This window comes from Macrobrachium nipponense, chromosome 8, assembly GCF_015104395.2.
Source record: "Macrobrachium nipponense isolate FS-2020 chromosome 8, ASM1510439v2, whole genome shotgun sequence".
NCBI lineage: Eukaryota > Metazoa > Arthropoda > Malacostraca > Decapoda > Palaemonidae > Macrobrachium > Macrobrachium nipponense.
In genome coordinates, this window is record NC_087203.1 from 47093523 (window position 1) to 47120825 (window position 27303).

The following is a 27303-nucleotide window of genomic DNA, read 5'->3' on the forward strand; positions in this document are numbered from 1 at the left end:
GAAGGAAAAAATATTGATGCAACTGTACTAAAATAATTCTTCTAAGTTAATAAAAAGCACACTTTTATATGAAGTCAATCAAAGCAACAATCAATTCCACTATAAAATAGTTCTATAAAATTGTAAAAGTTTTACTATTAAAAACTACAACCGTTTTTTGTTACAATAAAATCACTTGGTTGCACCCATAATCTAAATTTCTATTAAGTATAGTTTAACCATGCTACTGAGCAAATTTACTTAAGTCTCCCAGGGAAGGACCACAAGATTTGTCATTATTCATGATACCGATTTTATTGATTATATAAATAACAAAATATGAAAATGTCAAAACTGGGTTAATTGAAAATGAAGGATATTCTGATGAAATATCTTCAAGTTTCCTGAACTTGACATTCGCTCAGTTATCTAACCCAAGGCAACTGTGTTATCTCTCGGCAAAAAGCAACACACTGAACTGAATTGCCTCTAAATGTGAAAAAAGAAACTTACTGATCATCGGAGTGCTAAACCCATGAAAGCTTGAGACTTGTGTGAGGCTTGATGGTTCAGACGGAATGGAGGCCAAGGCTTCGTTGGAAAGCCCCCATTTCAAAGCTAGAGACGATATGTTGTCAAACTTGCGGTTCTCAGAGTCCGTCACAATAACTTCCATATTCAAGGGTTTATTACAGTGAGCAACAGACTGAAAAGTAAATCAATATGATTCCACAATTCTATGAAAACAAAAATATTAATAATCACAATAAAGTTATTATAAGCCAAACATAACATTGTCAAAGAATGCTTAGTTTTAATCTATGTCAAGAACATATTAAAAAGATGAATGAATACATTACAAAGCAGCACCAATAACTCATCTTTAAATGCTTCGTTTTTCACAATGAAAACTTGAATCCTTAAACATAGCTAATATTAGCTACTTAAACACTCCTAGCTCACAAATAACTGGAATCAAACTTACAACTCCAATTTTGGCAACTCCAGGGCAAGGAGATTTGGCAGCAGCAGGTTTCTTGATTATAGCAGACAGACTGATAGCATCTGGCAAGGCACATATAACCTTCACTGATGCGCTCACCTGAGTGAATAAGTACATAAAATTGTGTGACAAAATAAATTATTCTCCTTCATAATCATGACAATGGTAAATTTTATGGCTTTTCTTTGTTTACTAACACACCCATGGGATTGTTCTATATGAATAGGGTTCATGCTGAATAATAAAAATGATATTGTTATAATACAATAAAGTTTCATACATACTTACCTGGCAGATATATACATAGCTAAGACTCCGTCGTCCCCGACAGAAATTCAAATTTCGCGCCACTCGCTACAGGTAGGTCAGGTGATCTACCGGCCTGCCCTGGGCGGCAGGACTAGGAACCATTCCCGTTTTCTACTCATATATTTTCTCTTCCACCTGTCTCCTTGCGGGGAGGCTGGGTGGGCCCTAATCGTATATATCTGCCAGGTAAGTATGTATGAAACTTTATTGTATTATAACAATATCATTTTCATACAATCAACTTACCTGTCAGATATATACATAGCTGATTGGCACCCTTCGGTGGAGGGTAAGAGACAGCTACTTCTGGAATAGACAGGTAAACAACATATGTTGTAGGTATAAATAAAAACCTTGGTCCCTACGCACACGCACACAATAATTTAAAAAAAAAAAATTTATGATACTCATCTAATAAAAGATATCACAAGAGTTCCTTACTGAACGAAAGTGACTGGCCGCCTGTGCGGCATCTGCACTTGTTCAGCAGAAAGTCTAGAACATATCTATTAGACTTATGTAGTAATTAAGGATTGGTGTTAGCTCCTGTACCCAGGATTGTGCCCGCAGACACAAAAGGACCTAAAGAAAAACATTTTTCATAGGTCACACGAACGTCCTTCAAATAGTGAGAAGCAAACACAGAATTACATCTCCAATATGTCGCTTCCAAGATATTCTTAAGTGACATATTTCTCTGAAAAGAGAGAGACGTAGCCACTGCTCTCACTTCCTGAGCTCTTACTCTCAGGAGTTTGAAAGAATCATCCGTGCAAGCCTTATGAGCGTCCGTAATGACGTTCCTGACAAAAAAGGCTAAAGCATTCTTAGACATAGGTCTTGATGGATCCTTCACCGAGCACCAAAGACCTTGTCTAGAACCTCCCAACTGTTTCTTTTTCTGTAAGTAAAACTTTAACGCCCTTACTGGGCAAAGAGACCTCTCCGGTTCCCTGCCGACGAGACCCGATAAGCCTTTTACTTCGAAGTTTCTAGGCCAGGGATTCGAAGGATTTTCATTCTTCGCCAAGAATAATTCTTTGAAGGAACAGATGGCTGAATCTAGATTGAAACCCACTTTATCACTAAGGGCGTGCAGCTCACTAACTCTTTTCGCCGTCGCCAGTGACAAAAGAAATAAACATTTTCTCGTTATGTCACGAAACGAGGCCAAGTGCAGGGGTTCAAATCTCTCTGATGACAAGAACTTAAGCACCACGTCTAGATTCCAGTTAGGGGGAGAAGTAATGTTAGACTTCTTGGTCTCAAAGATCTAATCAGATCATGTAGATCTTTATCGTTTCCCAAATCTAGGCCTCTATTCCTAAATAAAGACGCCGATAGCATACTCCTATAGCCTTTATCGTGGCTACGGAGAGACGCGATTCTTCTCTCAAAAATAACAGAAAATCAGCGATTTCTGTTACAGAGGTACTGGAGGAGGAAAACTTCTTCCGACTTACACCACCTTCTAAAAACTTCCCACTTCGATTGGTAAACACGGATAGTGGAAGTTCTCCGGGCTCTAGCGATCGAGCTTGCTGCTTTGCTAGAAAAGCCTCTCGCTCTGACAAGTCTTTCGATAGTCGAAAGGCAGTCAGAGCGAGAGCGGGGAGGTTTTGATGAAACCTCTCGAAGTGTGGTTGTCTGAGAAGATCCTTCCTTTGTGGAAGGGATCTGGGGAAGTCTACCATCCACTCCAGCACCTCTGGGAACCACTCTTGAGCTGGCCAAAAGGGGGCTATCAGGGTAATTTTTGTCCCCTTTGAAGTCACAAACTTCCTGAGCACTTGCCCCAGAATCTTGAATGGGGGAAATGCGTAAACGTCTACATGAGACCAATCTAGCAGGAAGGCGTCTACTGTTAGAGCTCTGGGGTCTTCTACTACTGAACAGAAGACTTCCAGTCTTTTTGAGAGGAACGTGGCAAAGAGGTCGACATGAGGAGTCCTCCAAAGAGACCAGAGATTCCGGCAAACGTCTGAGTGGAGGGTCCATTCGGTATGAAGGACCTGGTTCCTCCTGCTCAGCCTGTCTGCTCTCACGTTCCTTACTCCCTGAACAAACCTCGTCAACAGAGAGATGTTCCTTTGCGATGTCCACAACAGCAGGTCTCTTGCGAGCTCGTAAAGGGCATACGAGTGAGTACCTCCTTGCTTCCGAATGTATGCAAGGGCGGTTGTATTGTCCGCATTCACTTGTACTATTGTTCCTCACTAAAGGTTCGAAGCTCTTTAGGGCTAGGTGTACGGCAAACAGCTCTTTGCAGTTTATGTGCCAGGACACTTGAAGAGCATTCCAAGTGCCTGACACCTCTCTCTTTCCCAAGGTTGCTCCCCAACCTTTTTCCGACGCGTCGGAAAACAATACAAGGTTTTTTTTTTTGGGCTTCTGTGTTTTAGGGAAGTACCCTTGTTTTCCTTCAGTGGGAGTAACCACCATTCTAAATGGCGTTTCATCAGAACTGGAATGGGAAAATTGTCCGAGAGAAGCCCTGTCTTCATGTTCCACGATCTTCTGAGGAAGAACTGAAGCGGACGGAGATGAAGTCTTCCTAGAGAAAGAACTGTTCGAGCGAGGAAAGAGTCCCTAATAGGCTCAACCATCCCTCGCCGAAGTACGTTCCTTCCTATTAGGAAGAGAGAGACTTTTTCTAAACCTCTCGTTAGTCTCTCTTGAGAAGGAAATACTCGAAAACCCCGAGAATCCATCCGAATCCCCAGATAGACCAAGTTCTGGCTGGGGATCAGTTGGGACTTCTCGAGGTTTCAGAGTAATCCTAAGGTCTTTATCAGGTTTAGTGTCACAGTCAGGTCCTCCAAACACTGTTTCTCTGACTTTGCTCTGATGAGCCAGTCGTCTAGGTACAGAGATATACTGATTCCTTTCAGGTGAAGCCATCTCGCCACATTTTTCATAAGGCTCGTGAAAACCTGAGGCGCCGTAGACAGGCCGAAACACAAGGCTCTGAATTGGAAGATCCTTCCCCCCGTCATGAAACGGAGGTACTTCTTCGACGAAGGATGGATCGGGACGTGAAAATAGGCGTCCTGGAGATCCAGAGACACCATCCAATCCCCTTGGCGAAGAGCCGCAAGGACTGATGCAGAGGTCTCCATGGAGAACTTCTGTTTCTGAACAAACTTGTTCAGAGCGCTGACATCCAGAACTGGTCTCCAGCCCCCCGAGGCTTTCGCAACCAAGAAAAGACGATTGTCAAAAACCCTGGGGAGCTTTGATCCAGCACTAGCTCTATAGCTCTCTTGTCCCACATCTGATCCACCATTTGTTGAAGAGTATCTTTCAACACAGGGTCCTTGTAATTGGCGGACAATTCCCGCGGAGTTGACGTCAGGGGAGGATTGTCCAGGAAAGGAATGAGGTATCCCTTCTGTAGAACAGACATAGACCAAGCGTCTGTATCTATGAGAGTCCAGGCTTCTGCAAATCCCCGGAGCCTGGCACCTACTGGTGTTTGGAGGAGCGCCACTTCACTTTCCCCTTTTAAAGGGACGGAAAGAGGCTCTACCTCTCTTCTCGGTCGTTTTTCTTTTAGCAGTAACTCTAGCGGGAGGGCCTCCTTGAAAGGGCCGAACAGGCGTAGACACACCTTTCTTGTCTCCCACCATCACTGGTCTCTTCTTCCTGGAAGATTGCAGGAGAAGATCCTGTGTTGCTTTCTCCGTCAGAGAACGGGAAATGTCCCTCACCAACTGCGAAGGGAACAGAAAGTCAGACCTGGGAGTGAATAACAAGGCTGCCCTTTGCGAATGGGATACCGCTTTCGTCAAGAAAGCGCTAAAAACAGATCTCTTCTTCAAGAGACCTGCTCCAAATAAGGAAGAAACTTCTCCTGAGCCATCCTGTACCGCCTTGTCAATACAGGACAAAATTGCAAGGAGTACGTCCGGATCTAGTCCTTCTGAGGCATGAGCCTTCTGGACATCACCCCAAGGGACCAATCTAGGAAGTTGAAGACTTCTAAAATGTGAAAAAGTCCCTTGAGGAGATGATCCAACTCTGAAAGACCCCAAGTAATCTTCGCAGTATGAAGGCTATGTCTCCTGGATGCATCTACCAGACTGGAAAAGTCAGCTTCAGCCGAAGCTGGGAGAGCGAGTCCCATATTCTCCCCAGTCTGGTACCAAATACCTCTCTTGCCCGTAAGTCTAGCGGGAGGCATGCAAAACACTGTCCTGACTAGCTCCTTCTTGGTTAGCATCCAGCTATCCAGAGACTGAAGAGCTCTCTTCATAGAAATCGTCGGCCTCATCTTCAAGAAAGCCGACGACTTCGGCGTCTTAGAGCATGAAAAAAGTGAACGAGGCGAAGGAGGAGCGGCAGGGATCAATGCATCTCCGTATTCCTGGAGGAGGAGAGCTGTCAAAACTTTGTAGTTAGACAGCCCTTCTCTGCCGTGAGTCTCGTCTTCTGAGTCCTCTTCCAATATCGGATCAGAAGAGAGTCACTTCCCGTTCCGGGTCTTCCTGCCCAATAACTCTCTTACGGGAGACAAACTCCTAATAGGAGAGGGGCTAAGAGAGTGTATAGCGCTCCTCTGCTTGGCTGGCGCCTCGTGCCTGGTTGGCGCCTCGCGCCTGGCTGACTCCTCGCGCTTGGCTGGCGCCTCGCGCCTGACTGATGCCTCGCGCCTCTCTAAACTCTCGCGCCTAGCTGGCGCCTCGCGCCTTTCTGGTGCCAAATCCTTGTATGGATGATGCTTGTCTGGCGCCTCGCGCCTGGCTGCTTCCTCGCGCTCGGCTGACGTTGCTGGTCTGGCAGACGTATCCCGTCTGGAAATATCCTCGCGCCTGTAAAGCGTTTCTCGCTTGTCTGGCGCTTTAATCCTAAAAGACGCTTCTCGTCTGTAGGAAACCTCGCGCTTGACTGGCGCTTCGCGCTTGTCTGGCGATTCAAAATCGTCCAAAGAGTCTCTATCAGAGTAGACTCAAAATGCCACACCGTCCCACAGGAGCCTCACTCCTGGCGGGAGAAGGAAGACGAGTCTTCTGACAGGAAGTCTCACGTCTTTCTTACGAGGGGGATCCTTCGAAAGGACTCCTACCAAGGCAGATAACTGTTCTTGTACAGCCAAAATGATCCTCTTGGAAGCTTCTCTGGCGTCTTCTGACGGAGAGGGAGAGCCTCGAAGGAGTTTTGTCCAAACCATGGGACGTCAAAACCCTCTTAGCCTTCTTGATCGAAGGAGGCGCTTCTTCCGAAAAGCGTTCGGGGCTAGAATCCAACACAGGATCTTTCCAGTGCCTTTTCAGGGGCCTGGACAAGTCCGAATTCCTTCCACCCTCGTGTAGGAGAGGGAGAAAGCGGACCGAAGAGAAGCACTCTCTGAGGACGCTTTTCCTATAGCGGTCCTGAGCAGTCTGTCTATTTACAGAGCCTGCTGAAGGACGCCTGACCGGAGGAATTCTCCACAACCTCCGTACGGCTTTCGACTTTCCTTCTCCTCTGGGCTTGGGAGCTTGGAAGAGGTCTAGGCCTGGGAGCAGCGCAGAGACGGTCAGACGCCCCCTCCACAACACTGGGGGACACTCACTTCACTATAATCACTTTCACAATCCTTACCTTTCATGGCAGCCATTTTGGATTTCATCCTGTGAAGAGTAGCTTTCAGTTCAGCAATTCACGAGGCCGAATCTGAATGTAAAGCCAGTGAGGGCCCTGATACAGAATTAGAATCAAATGCATAGTTAAGGGAAGAGTTAGAATCATTAAAAGGCTTTGTACTACTACCCGCAATCTTAGATGCAGCCCTTCTGACTCTATCCCTTTCTAACTTCTTCAAGTAAGAAGTTAGTCTTTCCATTCCCGGCAAACATTCAAACCTCTCACACTCATGAAGGTGTTAGAAATAGAACAATCAAAACCTCTACATTTGCGACATACAGTGTGAGGATCAACCGAAGCCTTCGGTATCCTCACCTTGCAGCCTACATTCACACACACTCTCACACAACCACTTGAATCAGACATTCTTGAAGAAAAATCAAAAGCAAGTCCAAATCCAGTCCACAGTAGCGAATGCCAAAACAACGATCCAGGTACGTCACCAAAAGTCCACAAAAAGATGATCAATTGTCTAGAAAAGCGAATTCCAGTCAGGAGGTGGCAGCAACGATGTTGATACCACCGGCGACATAAAATATATGAGTAGAAAACGGGAATGGTTCCTAGTCCTGCCGCCAGGGCAGGTCGGTAGATCACCTGACCTACCTGTAGCGAGTGGCGCGAAATTTGAATTTCTGTCGGGGACGACGGAGTCTTAGCTATGTATATATCTGACAGGTAAGTTGATTGTATGAAAATAATATTTATAATAGTAATGATATGAAGTACTTTGTGAGACCACTCAGTCCATTTCTAAAATCTTACAGGGCTTGCAAAAAAAAGCATTTGTTCTATGACCACTGAGTCACATTCCAGGACTCCGACATGGCTTTCCCCGAGGATATATTGGAATTAAATGGATGTAAATGATGAAAAACAAATGCCAAAAAAGTAAAGCTGCTAATATATCCAACCAATAACTGCATCATATTACTTGGCTATGAACACACCTCTAAATAAACACAAATGAACACTGGCAACCAGACATCTTATACTTACGCTACGAGGGTTCGGCAGAGATCCGGATGGTTCATTGCCCACAGTTAAAGTGACCTCAAACTCTCCTAGGTCTTGACACAGAACTTCTACTGCATGTACATCTGTTTGTTTTTCCGTGCCTTCTAACTTTGTTACTTGTAATTTTTCGGTGTCATCAACATCAACTGCAAAAGAATTTTATCAAGTCTACATGCATTCAACATCAATTTGAACATAAGTCATGGAAGATAAAATACCTACAGTATGCAGCTTATCAATGCTCTGTAAAACTTACAAGGACATAAACATTAAAAAAAAAATTATATAAAACTGAGACAGTAGCACCAAGTCATCCAGAATTTTTTATCATCACAAATGACAGGATTAAACAAAATATCCTAACACCTAAATTATGATATACAGCGTAATTGATTTTCATTTTCAGGCTAATTAACTTTTCATTATAATTATTTCACGGTACCACTGATACACCAATAGGCTTTTGAATGGTACCTAATAACACTAACCTTTTACGATGTGACTAGAAGGCTTAGCAATCCAGGGAAGAGGTCCTCCTTCAAATACAACAACTCGAGATGATCCCAGTGCTAGAACTGTGCTACCGGACTCAGGATAGGTTGGATGCAAAGGTCTGTAGAAAAAATACAGTGAAAGCCTCATTTGAACTTTGTTGCTCACAATCCTTGTGCAAAACGAGTAAATTTACTGGCTTCAAAGGATTAATTTGTAAATATGCAAAAGCATAATGTGACTTATAAATTATAGAAGACTAATAACATATGGTGAAGAAAGAGCCAAGAAAAACTTTATAGTCTTACCTGAATGCAGCTACCAAAGTAGAAGCTTCGAGTTCTGTGGTGCTTTCATAAGAGACTTTAACTTGAGAGAATCCAGGAGTTTTTCCCACTACTTCTGCGACAGCACACGACTCATCCACTTCAGGAGGTTTCACGTCTGTAAATGTTTATTAGAATTTATTAATGTAATATTATACAACTAAATACTATAAAAATGTTCATAAAATTAGTTTAAATGACCTGGGGAATCTATAATGCAATTACAAAGAACACAATCTGTTCTATGGTCTCCTGACTTTGTGAGGTGGAATCATTCCAAATAGTTAAAGAAATTCATATAAACAAACTTACAACTGGAATGTGTCATGTCTCGCGACTATGGAATGGAATGGAATATAAAATTTAGGCGAAAGGCAAAGCACCAGGACCCATGAGGTCACTCAGTGCTGAAAGTGAAACCGACAGTAAAAAGGTTAGAAAGGTGTAACATTAAGAAGAGGCAGTAAAATATAAGATAATGAAAACACAAATGGTACAAAATGTAAAAGATAACTTTCAAAGGATGGGCTACGATTAAAATTACGAAAGAGGGATTAAATGAAATCCGAAGATTCAATATTCATTTCTCATTACAAAGTTTATTTGTGTGTGTGTGTGTGTGTGTGTGTGTGTGTGTGTGTGTGTGTGTGTGTGTGTGTGTGTGTGTGTGTGTGTGTGTGTGTGTGTGTGTGTGTAAAACAAATAAAATAAAATAAAAAATAAAAAATAAAAAACAGAACAACTGTGACAAAACTGGTGGGAGAAAAAAAATGTGTGTGGTAAAGTAACAAAGACTGAAGATAAAACTTAAAAAATTAACTAATATTAAAAATAAGAACTTACAAATAACGACAAATGAAAAGTAAATAAATGATGGAATGTCAAAAGGAGAAATCCAAGGATACATTTGTGAGATGACACCCAGTTACCTGTTGAGTGATAAACACTAGATAGGTTACTGAATCTGGGAACTAGACAGCCCTTTAACATGTGGTTACATTAGTGAGACTATAGTCACAAGTAAAGACTCATAAGGATAATACAAAAAGATCTGTTATTATCTAAGAGTTGCACATTGAAGTAACAGATTGTTAAAAAAAGGTTGGGACACCTTCAGGCACAAAGAGACCAGTGAAATCACAGCAGCTGAGCACCAAAATGGACGTTGCTAAAAACCTTTAGTACTGTTACCAATAAATCACAAAAGGTTCACTTATCACTGTAAGAAGTACTATGCTTCCAAATAGTTATTCTGCTCCAAATACTTGAAAGAATAAACAGACCTGGTAAAGAGGTGAAGATTAAGTCTGCTGGTTCCACCTTAAAAGGTAATTTGTAGCACACAGTAAAAGGCACTTGGATACCATCACGTTCCGTATAAGCTGCAATGTGAAGTGGAAGAGGGGTCTCAATTTCAGCTTCTACCACACCCTCCAGCAACTTAATCCCTAATGCCTCTTTGATATGAATCTGAAATAAATATTGGTACTGTTAAATACAGCCTTTCTTCGAATATAAACAAAAGATCACTTACTGTAAAGAATATAAATGCCCATATCCCAAACCATCAAACACTGCTTGAGTCTGACTAGTGATTTGTCAAATAATAATCAATCGCCACTGACTGGTGACAAGGGACTTCTATGAAACCTATTTGCTTTTCACACAAAGATATCTATATTTAGCATACATACAAAAAAAAATTATACATAAATGAACAGGCACTGAAATACAAAGTAAATTTTCACATTCTGAAATTGTGTATATTTCTTACTATCTATTAACGAAACATTTCAGAAATCTTATTGAAATTAATATTTTGATGTTCATGATCAATGTCTGAGGTCAAGCCATTTGAATCCTAAATTAGGAAAGTGTTGTCAACAAGTGCTCATACTGTGTCCATTTCTGGTCCAGCTTCAGGACACCAACTATACAACTCTAACAGGGGATGTTTCACCTCTTCTGATTCATAATGTCTTCTTAAACCTAGTATAAAGGCTCTAGAATATGCAAAAAGATTTACAATGGGAAATTGTCTATTAGCAATGAAAACAACATAAACAGTTCATGAACTTAATAATGGTCTTTTACATACATACCTCTGCCGAGTGTTTATTATGAAGATTTTTCACCATAGCTGCAGTAACAGCAACAGATCCTAAATTTTTAGTCCTGCATATTCCAAGCTGTGATACTCCAACAATATCTGAATTACTGCTGCTCCAGAGAAGAGGGCCAGAGCCTCCTATAGCCTAGAAAAAAACATTCAAATTGAAGGAACAGTGTTTACATGAAAATCCACACATTTTATCGCAAGGATAGTAGAAAATACTTTTAATCTGTAGTAAAACTCAGTCTACATACTTACCACCTTTCTTGTCACCACAAATCATAGTTAAATATCAAACCGTAAATTACCAGACTTCCTACATTACTTGCCTATACTGTCTGCTAAATTTCTTTGCAAATTCCATATATATTATGGAAACTGACGCAATCCTTGCTTTCTCTAGCTTTTATCTTCAGTAGGCATTTTACAGTTTGTTGTCTTCTAAAATTATGCTAGACATCAAAATTTACCTTTTTAGAATTGAAATTGGCATCAAAACTAAATGGTAAAAATGTTTTCAAAACATTTCTTGTCAGAATAATCAGCAACTTCAGTGCAGGTGTGACATAAAAACTGAAAAGTTAAAATGATCCTATAAATTTTAAGTCTGTTTTCCACAACCTAGTTAAGGACGGAAGCAAAGGACGTCCTCTCTTAAAGGCGGTAAGAAAATAACTAACAGGGTCACGAGTTAAAGAGGGCTATGTGGGTGGGTCCACATGACTCATGACCAAGCACAGATGCCAATAGTCCCTTGCGTACACAATTTTTTAACTTTACCTGTTCTGTTTCCAGCTGGCGCTAAGTATTTATCCCAATGTTAAGACCGAAGGAAATGGAAACAACTCCATTTTCTCAAATGAGATTATCTGACTCCCCTGATGTATTTAGCTAATATCTGGTATTTTACTTTTGAAACTAGAACTGGAACATAAAATCTGAGCCAAAGGCCAAGTGCTGGGACCTATGAGGTCATTCAGTGCTTGGAAAAAAAAGAAGAAGATTTAAACAGAGGTATGGTAAAAGGAAAAAAAAAACATAATAAAATAAAATAAATAAAAGGGATTGCAACTAAAAGCTGAAAGGACACTGCAATGAAACATAAGTAATGCCTATATAGCACCAAAATGAGGTGCACTGAAGGCACTTACCCCCTATAGGAATTTTACTCTAGAAAGTACATTAAAAGACACATCAATACTTACAGTGAGGGTAACATTGTAAACCGGTTTCGTGATGGGATCCCATGGTAGAATGGTGAGGGGCGGTACAACCATCAAAGGGTCAAAGATTTCTAAATCTTGGGCTGCTTGCAAGGGAGGGTTTAATTCGAATATGCGATCTTCCAGTTGAATAGATGAGAGTGTGGCCTGCAAATACAAATCTTATTATTACATGCAAATACATATATTATTACAGTTTCATTCGTCATTGTCAAAATCCAAATTTTATATTAGGCTTTCCCTTTCCAGGACTGAGTTTACCATCTGTCATTGCTCCCCAGTCTAATGATCATACAAAAATGGAGGCACAAAAGCACTGCCAATTATTAATTGGATCGCTGCACTCCAAAAATCAGGTCCTGTATTTAGGCTTAATATTCATGTGATCTGTTCGCTGATGATTGTGTCCTTCCCCTTCTTACTTAAGCTTTAGCCATTTTCTTTCCTTTATCAATTCTACTTTCCTCTGGCATTATGTCTCTACTCATTGCTTGAATTTTTTATTTGCAGACTTAGAAAACTTTGATTTACTCTCTGTACAGTACATGATATTTGAATTATCTTTCCCACCACTCATTTACTTTTAAAAAATAGTACAGACATATTTGACAATACCTTAAAAAATGTATAATACTACAATTTAGATAAGTAAAACACCTTATTGCAGCTATAAACTACCCATGATAACCAAATTGAAAGTAAGGAGTAATTAATTCATCTTGTGACTCAACTCACACGATCAAGAATGAATAAAGTTCAAACATACCTGAATTTTTGTTCTACCAGTCTGGATGGGAACACCATACAAATAGGAACCATTGCTTGACAGATATTCCGTCTCGAAATACTCCGGGGGAATTACAGTCTCTATGGCAATGTTCTGCAAAATAGAACAAAATTATTTAATGGAAAACTCCAAATAAGATATGTTCACACTCGCAACATATATGAAAAGTTCATCCATAAAACGGGAAAATTCATGACGGCTATTTGTGAATAAGAAAGATAATAAAACTGTTTTACAAGAGATACCAAAATCAATATAAAGAATAGTTAAATCCCACTGGTACACAAAACAACTTGCATACAACATAAGAATTAATAAATAAAAGATCTATATAACCATGGAGAGAACATCCACTCAACTTTCAGGCATTCTAAAACATTTTACTCGTACTTACGTCTCCCAACAATATTTTGTTGTTTTCTTTGTCAAAAACATCAACGACAAAAGTGTAATAATCTCCTCGTATTAAAGCTGGATTGTTGTGTGGGAGAATGGAGATTGTCAGATACGACGGGTGCACCACATGAACCAGTGCAGTGGGCTGTTTCACTAGTTCAACTGACTTCACATTCTTGTCTCTTAAAATTACCTTGGAAAAGAAAAGCAGTCATTTACAAATTAAAAATGTTATAAGGAGTTTGCCATAAAGTATGTTTAGGTTAAATACTTTTCTAATTTTCAGTCAGTAAGAAATTATACTTTAAGAATCTCTCCTGTCGATTTTATAATCATTTAAGGTTCTGTGAAAAAGAAAACTAACAAACTACTACCATACTTTACAGTACATCAAAGACTAAACAAAGGCAATAACATGCTTCTTTCATCAATTATTATTATAATCGAATATCACACACAACAGTGGAGGTACCTAAAAAGACAAAGACTGGAAAAATGACTGAAAATCAGCTTTAAAATCAGCTGAAGACGACAAAAATTCCACTCAGAAAATATTGGTTTCCAAAACTTTAGTTTTTTTATCATGAGCACACATTTTGTGGTACACAGAACTTACAACTACATCATACTCAACCTTGAATACTACAAAATTCAGAGGTAATATATAATCTACATACAAGAGATGTTTAAATTCAACTTTCCACAAACACATCTGGAGCTTAAGAAAAAGCATAGATAAAACAATAAAGTATAATATTACCTCTGTGGTTCCAAGTTCAACAGATGTAACGCTGATTTCATCATGGTTTAGATATGCAACTTCTGACTTGGCAACCTAAGTAAAAACAAAAACAAAATCACTGTGAATTCCTTGTTGCTAGATATCGTAACAATAGAACAAAGTGTATGTCAGTATGTCAGGTAGATTTTGCAAAACTTCAAAACAGCACCTACTGAAATTAGCCTAATTACATAGAACTGAATGGAAGGGCATATAAAACTTAGACATGAGGCCATTTGCTGGGATCTATGAGGTCATCCAGCTTGAAAGGGAAATCGAGTTTATAAACGTTTTAAAAGTAAAATAGGATGAAAAACTTCAGTTACATATAACACAACTGTTAGGATAGGGTTGAAATATGGAAGAAAGAGAATATAAATGGAGGTACAGTAAAGAGAACGAAGAGGGTTACAGCTAGGAACTATGGTAATGCCTACAGTGCACCATGTACGGTTACTGACACCATTACTTCCCTAGAGCAGTGTTCCTTAAAGTGTGGTCCGCGGACCCCCGGGGGTCCGCGGTATGTTCCAAGGGGTCCTCAGGATAATGTGAGGAGGAAGCATTGCTGTTAAGTTCACTAAAATTTGTGTGCAAAATTAATAATGTTGTAAAAGTTATTTTAAGTAAAATGTAAATATTTATGTGGAAGATAAGCCATTAATTAATAAATAATTCAGTAGCAATTTTAGTACTATATATTATACCCTGAAAACACTTTTAAACCCAAGAAGGAAATTATCATAATAAGGAGTCCACTACATGAGTAATTTCAATAAAAGGGTTCCGCTGCACAGGAAAGTTTAAGAAACACTGCCCTAGAGGATAATTTCTAAGAATAACTTCTAAGAAAAACAATAAAAGCATTTACCTGTAAATAGTACTGAGTACCCTGTATGTTCACAGGATTAAAAATACCTTGCTTGAGATGGAAAACTGTGTATTTCACCAATGTGTTTGGCAGAACATACACGTCTGCAGGTTCCAGCAATAAATTGGCTACCACCATCAAATCAACAGCAGCTGACGGCAGGTTCTAGAGGAAATCAGTGATAAACTACATTAGCTATATATGATAAGAGCAATCACTGAAATTAAGTATAATCAGATTTTTGTTAATTAAATCTCCACTACATTAACCATTATCATTTCTGGTTGATGATGAATAATCCTCGGTAAACCTTATTGTCTCAATTCACAAAAAAATTGCAAATAAAATAAACTACGTGAAAAAAATTTAATTATAATGTACTTACAGTATACGCTGGATGAGTGACACGAACTGACAATCTGGCAGAACCTGTTTGCTTCCCTTCAATAAGGACCATGTAGCCCTGGCGTCCAGAGGATTCCAAGGGGGCAATGGCTGGAGGCATCTCATACGGAGACTCGGCAAAAGTCATAAACCTACAGTCAAAGAGAATCATTCAAGCAAATTCAAGCAAAAAAACCCAAGACAGATAAACAGCTTAGAGAACTAATTACAGACACCACCCTATTTAACTTACAAACATTCAGTTGCAAACAAATTGGATCGCAAATTAAAACTATGTTCAGAGGAGTCCCCTTTGCTACATTAAGTTCAAATTTTGTTTTTTGCGCCTATTCCATACATACAGTAATGTTATGTAGTGTAATGTGTACAGTAATGTACTGATTTTATATCACCATACTTAAATGGGCATGAGAGTACAGTAACCAACTTAAAAAGAATTCAACATAGAATTGGCCTTCAAGAACATAACTTGCTTGTAAACAGGGTGTTGTCTGTAGCTATTATCCCCAAAGGTTAACTTAATGTGATAATTCTACAGATAATAAACTAAATATTAAGTATGATTCTTCTGCTCAGTTACTAATTCAACCAAACCACTATATAAATTGTCTAAACTCTCTGAAGCCAGATTGATTTCCTACATCATTCCTCACCTCAACACAGTCTGAGCTGAAACAACAGCTTCGCGGTCTGTAACAGTCTGCAATTCCCAGGTCATTTCAATTCCTTCTAAGGTGGTAAATTCATTTCCTGAAAAATAGGAAAATCATGCACTTATACGCCATGACATTCACAAGAGGAAATGAAACGTCTGTTAAATTACTAAAATACAATAAAACATTGAAATATTTTGTAAATACCTGTACGACTTTCTCAGCATGATGTACAAAGCTTGTCTGTAGAAAGCTCAACCAAAACAAGTTTTTATTGTTAAATACAAATTTATAACAATACCCTAATAAGCATTATTGTTAAATAGAGCTAAATGTGGGTTGCACACAGCACTCATCAAACTGACAAGTGACTAAAATATGAGAGGCAAGTAATGATACCAATACAGCAAGCACAAATATCCATTTCTCAATTGTTCTGGTGCCCAATGAGGGCATCCATCTCCAACTCTGCTAGATCTAGTAATGGCATCAACAGACTGAGACTGTGTTCACCGTCATTCATTAGACCAATAACAAAAATCTGTCTACCTCCTTCTACCGGTTGTTACAGTAATATAAAAATAAATTTTCTGACTCATATTAGCTCACCTTAAATAGAAACCACTAATCATGGCGGTCATTAAAATTACCCTTACCATACCTAATGCTGTAATCTCTTTTAATTATTACCAACGTACCTTGATCATCATAGGCACGAACTTCAAATTCTTCAGGAGCTTCTTCAACATATAATTCCCTAGTTGTTGTTATTATCTCCAACCGGTGGATGGCATCAACAAGTACATCACATCGCAAAATTCCACCACTCCCTGGAATACACAAAAAATATCCATTTAAACCCATCGATGACTTAATGTTAGTTTTATCTTCAAGAGTGTTAGAGCTTCTCATATTCTTTTGTTATCTAAGATTTCTTCTTATTCAAAATGACAATTTGTCGAAAATTGCATTTTTCCTAACTATACAAACCTGAGGTCCTTTAACAATAGGAAGTAGCTAGCGGCAGCTGGAACGGTCGTAAGCTTCGAACAAGGGGAGAACGGTAGTTAACTGCTTGTCCGATCGTCGCGCGCCGCGCGACTGGGAGGTAAACAAATCACTTTTGCTTTTGGCCCATGCAAAATACGCAGAGTGAGGGGTGGCATGAGGAGGGACTATATGTAAAGGACCTCAGGTTTGTATAGTTAGGAAAAATGCAATTTTCGACAAATTGTCATTTGTTCCGATACGTAATACAAACCCTCGGTCCTTTAACAATAGGAAGACTCACTTCTTGGTGGGAGGAATCTGAGTCTTTTGATGAACAGACTGGTGTTCGTCCATCCCTGGAATGCCTCCCTGGTCGTAAGAGCGATAGGGAGGGTCCAAGCCTCTGTCCGATTGATCGGGGTGTGCACCGCAGGATCAATGGTCAGACCTCTGGGCCGAGTACTAAGAGAGAGGCAAGCGTATCTCTTTGTACCAGCATTGTAAGAACTTTTTCCTTTACATGAGCAAATGTAAAGTAATGGGTTTGTCTCATGTAGGCATCCACTTTCTCCCCCTTGTTGGAGAAAGTGGTGGATATACACTCCTATCTCTAGTTAAAGAGATAGGATGGAGCTCTGTTGAATAGCTTACCTGCATCTGACTCCCTTCCAGCAAGGTAACGACCGTATCCCTCTGCCCACAGGTAGAGGTAGAGAAAGATGGTGAAGAGAAGCCAGTCACTCTCTCATTCGCACATTCATTCTCCCAGTCATACCAGGAATCGATGCTGTTCTGCCTGCTCGGGTGCTGGGTAAGCTTACACAACGTGTTGAGCAGCCACCACAGGTCCCAAGGAAAAAGTATCCAAGGACTTGTGGGCAATATCCCGAAGGTAGAAGGACGTGAAGGTGGTCTGGTTGGCCCAGACACCTGCCTTCAGGACCTGCGCCACGGAGAAGTTCTTACGGAACGCTAAGGAGGGTCCGATACCTCTGACTTCGTGGGCTCTCGGTCGGAGCGTACGGATGTCGTCGCTACCATCAGCCTCGTACGCTCTCCTGATCACCTCACGCAGCCAGCCAGAAAGAAAGCGTGTTCTTGGAAACTTCTTTCTTGGTAACCCCAGTGCTAACGAAGAGGCGTCGACACTCAGGCCTGAGATGTCGAGTTCTCTTCAGATAGCGCCGTAGCGCCCTCACAGGACAAAGCAGCATCTCATCCGCATCGTTATCGGTGAAGTCCAGAAGGGAGGGGATCGTGAAAGACTCGAACCTGTCGTCAGGGATCGACGGATTCTGAGTCTTAGCTACGAAGTTCGGGACGAAATCGAGCGTCACAGATCCCCAGCCTCTGGTATGTTTAACATCATAAGAAAGGCCATGTAGTTCCCCTACTCTCTTCGCCGATGCCAGGGCCAGCAAGAAGAGGGTCTTGAGAGTCAGATCCCTGTCTGACGACTCTCGGAGTGGCTCGAAGGGTCTTCGAGTCAAACTCCTAAGTACGAGAGTCACATCCCACGCAGGGGCCTGAGTTCCCCGGGTGGGCAAGACCTTTCGAAGCTCCTCATTAGCAAGGAGATCTCGAACGAATTCGAGATGTCCAGTCCCCTCAGTTTTAGGACGAGAGCCAGGGCGGCTCTATATCCTTTAACTGTGGGTACTGAGAGGAGCTTCTCTCGGCGAAGAAACACGAGGAAATCCGCTACCTGCTGAAGAGTGGCTCTGAGAGGAGACAGACCCTGTCTACGACACCAACCACAGAAGACGGCCCACTTCCCCTGGTACACAGCTGCAGAGGACTGTCGGACGTGTCCAGCCATCTCTGTTGCTGCGCTACGAGATAAGCCTCTCGTTCGCAAGAGATGGTGGATAACAGCCAGCCGTGAAGTTGAAGGGGACTGGACTGCTTGGTGGTGGTTACCGTTCTACGTGTGGCTGGGCTAGAAGGTTGTGCCAAGTGGGTAGCTCTCTCGGTGCGTCCGCAAGAAGAGCCAGCAGGTCCGGATACCAAACGGCTTGCGGCCGTTTGGGAGCCACCAGGATCATTCTGAGATTGGGAGTGACCAGCGCTCGACTGATCACTTTCCGAATCAGACAGAAGGGAGGAAAGGCGTAAGCGAAGAGGTTGTCCCAGGGGTGTTGGAGAGCGTCCTCTGCAGCTGCCCATGGGTCCGGCACAGCTGAAAAGAACCTGAAGTTTTCTGTTGTGCCGGGTGGCGAACAGGTCTACGACCGGTCGCCCCCACAGGTTTGAAGAGCCTTTCCGCTACGTCTTGGTGTAGAGACCATTCGGTCCCTATCACCTGATCCCGACGGCTGAGCTTGTCTGCTACTACATTCCTCTTGCCTGGAATGTAGCGTGCTGACAGCTCTATCGAGTGAGCCGTGGCCCACTCGTGCACCTGCACCGTCAACTGATGGAGCGGAAGAGACACTAGCCCCCCCTGCTTGTTGACATATGCCACTACTGTGGTGTCGCACATCAACACCACTGAGTGTCCCACCAAGCGGTCCTGAAACTCTTGGAGAGCGTTGAACGCCGCCTTGAGTTCCAGGACATTGATGTGAAGGTGCTTTTCGTGCTGGTCCCACACACCTGCAGTCAGCAACTCCTCCAGGTGTGCGCCCCATCCCTCGGTCGATGCGTCCGAGAACAGAAGCATCTCCGGGGGGGGAGTGCGTATGGGCACTCCTCTTAAAGAGGTTCTTGTCGTCGAGCCACCAGGCTAGGTCCTGCCTCACCTTGTCCCGTGATAGCCACGGGAAAGTAAGGAGGATCCTTGGCCTGAGACCAACTCTCCCTTAGCCTCCACTGGAGAGACCGCAGGTGAAGACGCCCGTGAGGGACTAACTCTCGAGTGACGACAGATGGCCGATCACGACTTGCCATTGCTGTGCTGCCTGTTCCTGCCGAGACAGGAACCGGCCGGCTGCCTCCCTGAATTTGCTGATACGCAAGTCTGCGGAAAGACTTGCCCTGCTACCGTGTCTATCAGCATACCCAGGTACTTCATCTTCTGCTTGGGTTCGAGATCGGACTTCTCGTAGTTTATCACGATCCCCAGATCGCGACAAAACTTGAGGAGTCGATCTCTGTCCTGTAGCAACTGCGAGCGGGAGCTCGCCAGGACTAGCCAATCGTCGAGATACCTCAGAAGACGTATCCCGTGCGAATGGGCCCAAGCCGACACCAGAGTGAACACTCGCCAGTGAACACCTGTGGGGCGGTTGAGAGACCGAAACAAAGTGCCCTGAATTGGTACACCGTCCCGTCGAAGATGAAGCGGAGGTACTTTCTGGAGGACTGATGGATGGGTATTTGAAAATACGCGTCCTTCAAGTCCACTGAAAGCATGAAATCGTTCCCCCTGATCGAGTCGAGCACCGAGCGTGCCGACTCCATCGTGAACCGCGTCGTGCGAACAAGCGGTTCAGGGGAGAGAGGTCTATCACCGGACGCCAGCCCCCCGATGCCTTCTCCACTAGGAAGAGGCGGCTGTAAAAGCCCGGTGACTGGTCCTCCACGATTTCTACAGCTCGTTTCGCCAGCATGGTCTTGATCTCCTGTCGAAGAGCGTTGTCCTTTGCTGATCCCCGGACATAGGTCTGTAGGTGGACCGGTTTGGAGATGAGGGGGGCCGAGACTCGAAGTGTAGTAGATATCCCTCCCGAAGGACGTCTACTATCCAGTTCTCGCGCCGTAGCGCTGCCAAGTCGCCCAAATGGCTCGCTAGGCACCCCCCCACTTCCGGCAGCAGGTGAGGGGAACGCCGTCCCTAGCGTTTCCCTCCTCGTTTCGACTTCTTTCCAGCACTCTCCCGGGGAAAGGAGGGCTGGGAGGAGGGCTGGTTGCGGCCTCCTCTAGCAGAAGTTGAAACAGCAGCAGGAGTCTTCACACGGGGTTTGGACGGTGCAACCGTCTTCGCCGCCGTGGAAGCGCTAGCCAAGCTCTTTGGTTTGGCCGCAGTCGCTCGAGATTGCCCAGTAACCTTCGAGACTGCCTGGTGAACTAAGCGGTCACTCTCGTCAGTGCGCCGCCTTTCCACCGCAGCGTCCACCATCTCTCCAGGAAAGAGAGCTGGGGAACTCCTAAGAGGTCCATTTCGAAGCCCGAGTGCCGCCTCAACACGGCCCGGCCCCCTTGGTCACTCGGGTAAGGACTGCGTCCCTACGTCGAAGAACCAAGTTGGCCCACAGGTTAGCAGTCTGATGGGCGAGGTAAGAGATTGCTCTTCCTCCAGACTGGCACAGTCTCCTAAAAGAAGCGTCGTCTTCGAGAGCAGAAACTCCCAGAGCCGGCCGCTACTTTGGATATTGTGAGGGACCACAAATCCAACCAGAAACTGCCTGGAATGCTGCCATAGCGGTAGATTCCAGGGCAAGTGCCTCCTGCTGCGAGAACCATAGGTTCTCCGACAGGAGCTGCTGCAGGGACACACCTGGAGTCAGCCTCGCTAACTCCGGGTTAACCTGTTTAGGCAGTATCGGGTCTTCCGAAGGCACGTAGAATCGCCTCTGCCGCTGTAGAGGAGGAGGAAGCAGCTTAGAAGACCGTCCGGACTTTAGCGAGTCCTCCCGTCCTGAGACGAGATTCTCCACCTGATCCAGGACCGAGTCTGCAAGCTCCGATCGCGGTAACCCCACCATCATTTTGGGCTCCCTCTTGGGACCCCAAAATGATTCGAGCCGGGACGTGGGCTCTGCCGGTGGTAGCGGCGATCCTTCCGCAAGGTCATTATGCAGACGCATCAGCTTAATGACCTCTGACAAAGTTCCTCTGTATCTCGGGAGTTACTGCGTCTTGTGGAGTAGGACCGTCCAGTCCCTCCAGCAAGAGCATATCCCGCGATACTCCTCCTTCAGAAGGAGGAACAGCGACAGACCCCTGACGGTCGCCTCCAACTACTTGCGCGTACGTTCTGGTCGGTCCTAAAACCGTGCCTGAGCCGTTAAGACGGCGTCATAGCTGGGTCACGAGCAGCGCACCTCTCGTGATTGCTCCTCGGTACCTCGCTCCTCCCGGTATAGCCCGAGGAGGTTGAAGGTACGGGAGGGGAGGCAGACCTGACGCTCCCCCCTCGCTCGCTGGCGGAGGACCCAGCGTGCGGTGGAGGGCTGCTGCTGATCGTCAACCCGCGGTGACGGTCGAGCAGCAGGCCTAGCCTTGCCGCTCGCCTGGGCGATTGGCTCGGCTGAGAACGTCGAGACCGATCTCTAGCGTCAGGCGAGCTGCCGCTGGTCACCGTCTCCACCGGTCCCATCGGGAGCGGCGGACGGGTGACTGCTAGGCTTCTGTCGCGTCGAGACCGGCCAGCGTCCTCTCGGCGCGTCGAGCCGCTGGTACCAGCCGTGGCTGGTACCGGCGGCCGCGGGGACTCCTTCCTCGCCTCAACCCGTGGCTGGTCAGCGACCGTCACGTCAGCCCGAGCAGCCAGTTGATCGCTGCGAGAGCGTCCACTGGCCTGGCGAGAGTCGTGTGCACGACTCTCGCCAGTCTTCTGCTCCGCGCCGCTGTCTTGACGGCGAGCGAGCTCGGGCGTCAAAACTTTGGCTGGACGGTCTTCTTTGAAAGAGCGTCCACTTTGGTGCTTCTCGCGAACGAGAAGCGGCCGAGACGGAACCTGGTTTAGCGGCAGAACCGCTAGCACCAGGTGAGGACGCACCAGCCGAGGCTGGTGCACCTCTGGTCCCCGTCGACTTCTTCTTTGCAGAAGAAGCGACGGGCCCCGTTCCCGAAGGAACAGGAGACCAGCAGAAGAGCTCCCCAGCTCGCCCTGAACGAGCCGGGCCCTTAGAAGATCCCGAAGGAGTCTTCTTAGGGGGGAGGAGGCAACCTTCTTCTTCTTCGGCTGTTTGGCCTTAGAAGTCGAAGGGGAAGGAGAGGCAAAGCAGACGACGAGAAGACGACGAAGACGACGACGACACCTTCTTCCTCTTCCTCTCTTCTTCGCCAGGCTCCGCAGAACAGACGTCAGGTCTTCCATCCAGGAGGGAGCAGGGGCAGTTGCCGAAGCAACAGGGCCCGACTGCACCTGTCCGGAAAGACCTGAGACTGTGACAGCACCACCAACAGCAGGAACAACAGGAACAGGTCCAGGAACAGCAGGAACGGCAGGAACATCTGAAAGTGAATGAGCAGCAGGCACCTGATCTGAAAGGGAATGAGCGGCTGGGACAGCAACAGGTACGGCAGGCACGGCAGGCACGGCAGGTACCACAGGAGAGCCAGGCGTCCTGTCGGCAGCTACCGTCATCCTCGGCACTGGCGGCAGGTCCAGGGGGGTACTCTTTGGGCAGCGGAAGTCCGGGGTCGGCAATACAAAGAATCCAGGTGGCTGTGGCACCGTCCTCTTTGACACGGCAGGAATCGGTTTCTGGATTGCAGCCGTGGGTGTTACCGACATGACATGTGGTGTGTACACCAGATGCGGTGGCATCTCATATGCTGGTGTCGAGATTGTGGTTGTTGTAGTGGTTACCGCACCATGAGTAACCACTGCCGAACCCACCGCCAACCGCTGAATCAACCCCTGTAAGCTCGGCACTCCCTGCAGTCCCAGCGACTCCCACACCTGTCCCAGGTCGTCCTTCGCTGATGGAACACACTGCGGAAGCAACAGTCGGGTTAGTTAGAGGGGCTTCCTCGCGCCTGGGGGGAGAAGAACCCACCCAGAGCGGACGGAAGACCCCGAGTACAACTGACGTCCGGGTAGCGGGCGCCCTCCTCCACACTCGACGGATCGAGAGAGGAGACGGACTCCGCTACTAACCCCCCCCGCAGGGGAAGGCGCGAAACGTGGGGGCTGGCCGGGGGGCAGGAAAGAGGACGAAGTGTCCGTTACCAAAGGAGTCACTGGACTTTCCGATGACTTCTTGGGCGGCCTAAGTCTCTTCCTGCCTTCGTACAGCACCCACTGCGCCTCGGACCAATGCATACATGTTACACAGGGCTCGTTGCGGGAGCACTCTCGCCCCCGACAACGAGTACAAACCTCGTGAGGATCTACATCAACAAACGATCTGAATCCCTCCCCACATCTACGCCCCTCAGCCGGCCCGGGACAACACTCTACGGCGACCGGGGGGCGTGGTGAAATCTCCATTTCTTCTTCACTCATCATAAATGATTAACAAAAGAAATGCAAAGTACTTACAATCACTCTGAATTATACAGAAAGAGAGGGCAAATACTCAAACTCAAAGCAAACGACAAAGCGGGCAGAGCGATGACGAGCACGTCCTTCCCACACACGGCCGAAAGCAAAAGTGATTTGTTTACCTCCCAGCCGCGCGACGATCGGACAAGCAGTTAACTACCGTTCTCCCCTTGTTCGAAGCTTACGACCGTTCCAGCTGCCGCTAGCTACTTCCTATTGTTAAAGGACCGAGGGTTTGTATTACGTATCGGAACAAATATATGTAACCACTTATATACCCCACAAGCTGTGATACTTTTCTTAATTGTGAATTTAGACAACAGCACAGAATCATTGTGTTAATTCTCTTACTGGATTTTGCAATAGCAGCATAAACACACTACGTACTATACGTACTAGTTTATTTACAAGTTCAAACAGTTCTGTGCATATAAAATAGACACTTAAAAATGCTTCATGTTTACCTTTTTGCAGGTAACTTGACAACACATTAATAAATGTTGAAAATATATGTACTACACACCTATGAGTCTGTTCACATAAATATCATGTGAGAGCCATTATCATCATACGAATAATAAAAAATAATTTAATTTGAGAAAAAATTGTGAATCATTAATGTAAGGAACACTTAGACATCAAAGATAAACACCGTTCTATAATGACATTCAACAGCAAAAGCCATTAAGAAATAATTTAAGTGTACTAGCTTCCTTCCAATAAAGTGTATCTGAAAGAAGATATTTTGATAAAATGTTATCAAATGAAAAAACTCAACAGTATACTATACCCGAGTCCTGCGCCAATATGATAGCCGTTTGTCTTGAAGCTGAGTGAGTAATGGCTGACACCTTAGCCTCATTTGCACACCCATCTGTCATAACTTCCTCCAGCAACACCACTTCCTTTCTTGAACACGACCTGTAAATATAAAACGTTCATAGTATATCAAAACCTAACATACTACTTTGCAAGTCAGTTCCTAACTACACATCATTTTGTCCTCTTCACTGCAATCTTTAAAATTCATGAAACATGAACGAATAAATGATCGTATGCATGAATGGCTCCAAAGTGAACACATAACTTGTCATCCAAGTAAGAACAGGTGTTATCTGTCCCACTTCCAAAAAATAATCATCACCGAGGTTCCCAAGCATTGAGCGACTAGGTCTATGGAGGCCTAAGAAGCTGGTGGCCTAACTCAGTAAACACCGTTCACTTTTTCGTTATGCAACAGGGACAAATGAGGGATTCATTTGAGGTGAGATTTCAATAAATAGAATCCAGTTTTGAATGTCAAAAAATGCTAAATTATCTAAAATTTGTGTTGTTCTTACACAAAGCAGATGTTGATCTTCCACCAACAGATGTCAGCTTCCTGGGCACGTATGTAAGCACTAGAAGGAAGACTCCCACCATGGCATAAGCCTATGTGATGTCTTGAATGACAAGGTCCTGTGCCAGAGTAGCCTATGACTTGTTTGTAATGTTACCGGGAGGTTAGAAAGATCAGCTCAGATGATTCATCACGAAATCACCAAGCTTCAAAGACCGAAACAGTTTTGACCAAAGTATAGATACTACCTTATAAGGTCTTTTCGAGGGTAATCCTACAGTTAAGCAGTCCAAATTCACTGCTCCCTTGTGTGTTTAAGTTTTCTTTCCTATTTTGCATTTCTTCTTTCGACAGATCTACTAACAGAAGTATTTTTGCTAAAAATGAGCAGCTTATCTGTTCAAAGAAGCATAGACTAATGGTTTTCCCAAAATTCTATGGACCCGTAACCCCTAGGGGATGGTTTTTTCATTGATATTGCCCCCTTTATTCCCTCAGTTTTATTACAATCTCTGCTTATGTAATTAGATAAACTGCTCATTTTTTCATTGTTTTCCACAATTCAATAAATTTTTAATAAATGTGAATGCTGATCTTGACTTTACGTAATGCAGTGAATTTGCACTCTTAAATTGTATAATTTACCCTCTTTGGGCTAAAACCTCAAAGGCTCTGCATTACATAACCTGCTTGCCTAGCCTCGCATTCCCATCTGACCCCCCTTACCGTAGGATAGAGTTCAAAGCTAAGTTCTGAGTTAATTACAGCCGAGCACCAGAAACAAACGTTAAATTGTTAATAAGCAACCAAAGTAACTGCAATTGCTCGCTAAATATCTGCCGTGTCTCTATTACTTAGATTAACCAAAGATGGATAGAATATGTTATTGTTATAATACAATTAAGTTTGTTCATACTTACCTGGCAGATATATATATAGCTGTATTCTCCGAAGTCCGACAGAATTTCAAAATTCGCGGCACACGCAGTGGGCGGCCAGGTGGTAGTAAAACCCATTCCCGCCGCTGGAGGCGATATCAGGAACTATTCCCATTTTCTATTCATATTTTATCAGTGGCCACTGTCTCCTGAGGGGAGGTGGGTGGGCACTTTAATTATATATATCGCCCAGGTAAGTAATTGAACAAACTTAATTGTATTATAACAATAACATTTTGTTCATGAAACTTACCTGACAGATATATATATAGCTGAATCCCACCTTCGGATGGTGGGAAGAGACAGAATAGGATTTTTTGGGAAACTAAATTAGTAGATGATATACATTTTGGTTCCTCACCTGTTAGCATAGCCGACTTCGTGATTACTGTCACCAAGTCTGCTTCTGCGTACTAGAGTGCCAGCAGTTAGAGACTGTAATGCTGGTGCGCTCTAGATGATCTGTCAACGGGCGGGGCGTGACCACAATGTGACTAGACCATATGACCATACTTCTGAGGGCAACGAAGCTAAAACCACCACCTGACCTAACCTATCAAAGTTAGTTCCATAACTTCTAGGCTAAAGAAAAGGAACGCGCCTCAAGCGACCAACCCTTCAAACAAAGTTAAAAAGCACACCTATCCCTTTTCTTATAGGATAGGATTCGTGTTGCTTGCTGCCCCCAATAATATATCTACGGATTAATGTATGGTCCTAGCGACTACAGATCTCAAATGTCGTCTTCACATCCCGTCGGGAGTGTGAGCGAACACAGAGTTGCTTCGCTAAAGCGTCGGCACTCAGGATGGTTACTGAGTGTCATGCTTTGTTGAAATGCTTCCGAGGCCGCGCCCTCACCTCTTGAGCATTCATATTAAGAAAAAATCTCAAATCTTT

At 44.1% G+C, this 27303-nt stretch overlaps 1 protein-coding gene across 1 annotated transcript in view; it reads right to left on the reverse strand.

Moving 5' to 3' along the window:
• Window positions 1-25047, reverse strand: part of LOC135222755 (nuclear pore membrane glycoprotein 210-like) — a gene marked incomplete at its 5' end in the record, with an annotated part of 42791 nt that extends 17744 nt beyond the window's left edge. Inside the window, 16 exon segments of the mRNA XM_064261008.1 lie at window positions 493-685; window positions 965-1081; window positions 7916-8079; window positions 8422-8546; window positions 8734-8869; window positions 10035-10221; window positions 10854-11006; window positions 12070-12234; window positions 12854-12967; window positions 13269-13463; window positions 14031-14105; window positions 14923-15087; window positions 15308-15458; window positions 15981-16077; window positions 16679-16810; window positions 24917-25047. Coding sequence (XP_064117078.1) covers window positions 493-685; window positions 965-1081; window positions 7916-8079; window positions 8422-8546; window positions 8734-8869; window positions 10035-10221; window positions 10854-11006; window positions 12070-12234; window positions 12854-12967; window positions 13269-13463; window positions 14031-14105; window positions 14923-15087; window positions 15308-15458; window positions 15981-16077; window positions 16679-16810; window positions 24917-25047 — 2300 coding nt within the window.
• Between the last annotated feature and the right edge of the window lie 2256 nt (window positions 25048-27303).